At 59.1% G+C, this 3,923-nt stretch overlaps 1 protein-coding gene across 1 annotated transcript; it reads left to right on the forward strand.

Moving 5' to 3' along the window:
* Positions 1–250: 250 nt before the first annotated feature.
* Positions 251–3,917, forward strand: LOC121660860 (tenascin-X-like; the record flags this gene model as incomplete). Its single annotated transcript, XM_042020421.1, has 5 exons — positions 251–648; positions 1,469–2,143; positions 2,522–2,611; positions 2,906–3,199; positions 3,751–3,917. Coding segments are annotated over exons 1-5 (1,473 nt in total), but the record flags the coding sequence as incomplete, so codon positions are not given.
* Between the last annotated feature and the right edge of the window lie 6 nt (positions 3,918–3,923).

Here is a 3,923-nt window from a genome sequence, read left to right on the forward strand (position 1 = left end):
GGGGGCATGGGGAGGGGACAGGGACAGGAGGGGACACAGAGGGGAACAGGGACATGGAAGGGGCAAGACTCCAGTGCCACCCAGGTGGCCACAATGGGATGGCCCCAATATGTCCCCAGATCATCCCCATGTATCCCCATAATGTCCTCAATGGTATCCCCTATATGTCCTAAATATGTCTCCCATGAGCCCCCCCCATGTGTCCCAAACAAGTGCCCCCAATGCATCCCCCCAGCATGTCCCCATGGTGTCCTCAACCTGTGTCCAGTGTGTCCCCAGTGTTCCCTATTGTGTCCTCACCATGTTCCCAATGTGTCCCCATGGTGTCCCCAATGTATCCCCCAGCACATCCCCAGTGAGTCGCCACACTGTGTTCTCAATATGCCCCTGAAGTTCCCAACATGTTCCTAAGGTGTCCCCAGTATGTCCTCAATGTGTCCCCAGTGTCTCCCTATGGTTTCCCCCACACCCCCTCACACTGCCCCCATCCCCAGGATGACCCTGTGTCTATGACAACGCATGAACTGCCCAGCTCTGCTGTCGCCTTCTCAGTGACAGGGCTATCCCCAGGCCGCCCCTTTGAGCTGCTGGTCCAAGCCCGGCGGGGGCCGCATCTGGGGGCACCTGGGGTCCTGCGTCTGCGCACAGGTGAGGACACTTGGGGACACCACAGGGACACCTGGGAACAGCGTGGGAACAGGGAAGGGGGTGGAGCAACAGGGACAGGGGTGAAGGTGGGAATGGCATGAGGATGAGGATGGAGAGGGCTTGGGGTCCTGCACCTGTGCACAGGTGGGGACACCTGGGGACAAGGCAGGGGGGCACAGAGGTGGAGTTGGGGACACAGCAGGGACAGGACTGAGGGTGGGGATGGAGGGAGAGGAGTGGGGACAGAGGGTGGCATAGGGACAGGGTAGTATTGGGACAGGGATGGGAATGGGGATGGCACAGGGATGGGTACAGGGTGATATCAGCAGAGGGATGGGGACAAGGATGGGAGATGGCCCAGGCATGGGGACAACACAGGCAGGGCAGCAGGGTTGACACAGGGATGGGGACAGTGATGACATGGGGTCACCATGGGGACAGGGATAGCAAGGGGACAAGGATGGGGTTGGGGCTGGCATAAGCATGGGGATAGGGACGAGAGGGATGGGAACAGTGATGGTACAGTGTCACAGTTAAGGGGCAGCCCAGACACATGGTCAGGAATGGCACAGGGATGGGGACAGCATGGTGACAGTGTGGCACTGAATAGAGATGGGATGGCACGAGGATGGGGTTTGGGACAGCGACAGCATGGCCAAAGGGGTGGGGACAAGGGATGCCAGGGGAACAGGAGTAGGAGTAGCATGGGCATGGGTACAGGGGTGGGGATGGCCCAGGGATGGGGACAGGGCTGGGACAGGGATGTCCCCCACAGACTCTCTGGGACAGACTGGTGACATGGGTCCCCTTTGCTCTGCAGCGCTCATCCCGGCTGTGCCCCACCATGAAGTGTCCCCGGAATCGCCTCAAGGCTCCCTGGGGTCCCCAGCAGTGGCACCATCAGCCCGAGGGTCCCCAGAGTCCACAGGATCCTCAGGGTCACTGGGGTCCCCAGGGTCACTGGTGTCACCCATATCACCAGACGTGTTCTTGGGGTCACCCGGGTCTTTGGGGTCACCAGCATCCCCCAAGGTTCCAGCATCCCCTGTGGCTCGAGGGTCCCTGGGATCCCCAGCACCCCCAAGGTCATCAGTGTCACCAGAATCCCCAGAGTCACCAGCATCACCAGAATTCCCAGGGTCATCAGTGTCACCAGATTTCTCAGTGTCACCAGTGTCCCCAGAGTCCCCAGTGTCTCCAGAGTTCCCAGAATTGCCAGGATCCCCAGAGTCCCCAGTGTTCCCAGGGTCCCCTCCACCCCCGTGGTCCCCACTGTCCCCGTGGGCCCCACTGTCCCCAGGCATCCCCTCCCTGCAGGACCTGGTGGCCCGGCTGTCCCCGTACAGTGGATCCCTGCTCCAGCGTCTTGAGAGCCACCTTCGGGCTACCAACTTCCCTCTCCGTGGCAATCAGACAGTGCCAGGGGTGGCCCGTGCCATCCTGGCCTACATCCTGCGCCGGCACCCAGCCCTGGGGAGAGGACAGGGACCCACAGGTGGATGTCACGGCGGGGCCGTTGGGGAGGGGGGATGGGGGAAAAGGGTGCATCAGGGATGGGGTGTACAAGAGGAGGGACATCCTGGAGAGCCGAACAGGGGGGATGGTGGGAAAGGAATATCACAGTGGGGGGAATGCAGGGAGGGGGTGGGGGAATGGCAGGAGTGGGGAGTGGGACAGGACAGGGAAGGGACATTCCAGAGAGTGTGGGATGGAGGGGATGAGGGAAGGGGAACAGGGAGGATGGGGAGGATGGGTGGAAGGGACATCCTGAGAAGGAGTAAGGTGACTGGGAGCAAGGGGAGGAACATCCTGGGTAGGGGAATGAGGGAGATGGTGTGGAAGGGATGTCCTGTAACACATGCTCTGGGGGCAGGGGAGGGTGGAAACCAGGAGCCGGTGCTGGAATGGGGGGACATGGATGGGATGGAGCCAATGGAGCCATGGAAGAACATGGGGAAAACAGGTACTGATGGGGGGGTGAGGGATGGGATTAGCTCAGGTGTTGGACTTGATGACCTTTCTGGGTCCCTTCCAATTCAGAAGATTCTGTGATTCTGTGATACCTAGGATGGAGAGAGCAGGGATAGATGGATGCTGTGATGGATGGCACATGGGTAGAGGGATGGAGAGATTTATGAATGGAGACATGAATGGAGGAGGGGATGGATGGAGAGATGGAGGGAGGGCTGGAGACGTGGATGGCCATTTGAATGGACACATAAATGCCTGTGCCCACACTGTTGCCACTCCACTGCAGTCAAAGCCGAGCCAGAGGAGCTGCGTCCATCCCGGCCAGTCCTGGGTGACCTCAGTGTCACCAGTGTCACCCCCAGCTCCATGCGGCTGCAGTGGAGTGTCCCCAAGGACTCCTTTGACTCCTTCATGCTGCAGTACCGGGATGCCCAGGGCCAGCCCCAGGCCCTGCCCATTGATGGTGGGTCTCGCTCAGTGACGGTGCTGGGGCTGTCCCCATCTCGCCGGTACCGCTTCCACCTCTATGGGTTGCGGGGTGGGAAGAGGATCGACCGCGTCTCCATTGATGTCATCACAGGTGAGGGTGGATGGAAGGATCAACATATCCCATCCCCACTCACTATCAAGCACTCGCTCACCCTAGCATCATCTGGTCAACCAACACTTCCACTGACCTGTTGATCTGCCTGCTGTCATCCACCATCATCATCACCTATCATCATTGTTACCATCATCATCCATCACCCTTTCCCCATCCCCTATCCTTCCACCCAAGCTGTCCCTAGTTTACCCCAGTCCCAAGTTCCCCAGCTCAGGGGTGGAAGATGGGTAAGAGCATGGGATGGTGGATGGATGGATGGATGGATGGATGGATGGGTGAATGGATAGATGGATGGATGGATGATGCATGACTATTGTTGGGGACATTTTCTTGGTGGTTTGACAAATCAGATCAGTGGTTGGGTGGTTGGATGACCCAGTGCAAGGTGAGATTAAAGAAGGAGTTGAAGGAAGAGGGGCATGGTATACCCCATGAATGAATGGATGGGTTGGTTGGTAGGTGGTGGGATGGATGTTTGGATGGACACAGGCATTTCCACGCCCATCACCATCCCCTCTTCACCACAGCTGCAACACAGCCAGAGGAGCTCCTCCTGCCCTCAGAGGAACCTCAAGATGAGAAACTCCAAACTGAGTCCCCCACATCCGAGGCACCCCTGGTGTGGGCAGTGCTGGAGGAGCTGAGGGTCTCCGGTGTCACACCCAACTCTGTGCAGCTGCAGTGGAGTGTCCCTGAGGGC

The sequence above is a fragment of the Corvus kubaryi genome, unplaced genomic scaffold (assembly GCF_017639235.1).
Source record: "Corvus kubaryi isolate FWS band 111438036 unplaced genomic scaffold, C.kubaryi_AGA036_p1.0 36975, whole genome shotgun sequence".
Taxonomy (NCBI): domain Eukaryota; kingdom Metazoa; phylum Chordata; class Aves; order Passeriformes; family Corvidae; genus Corvus; species Corvus kubaryi.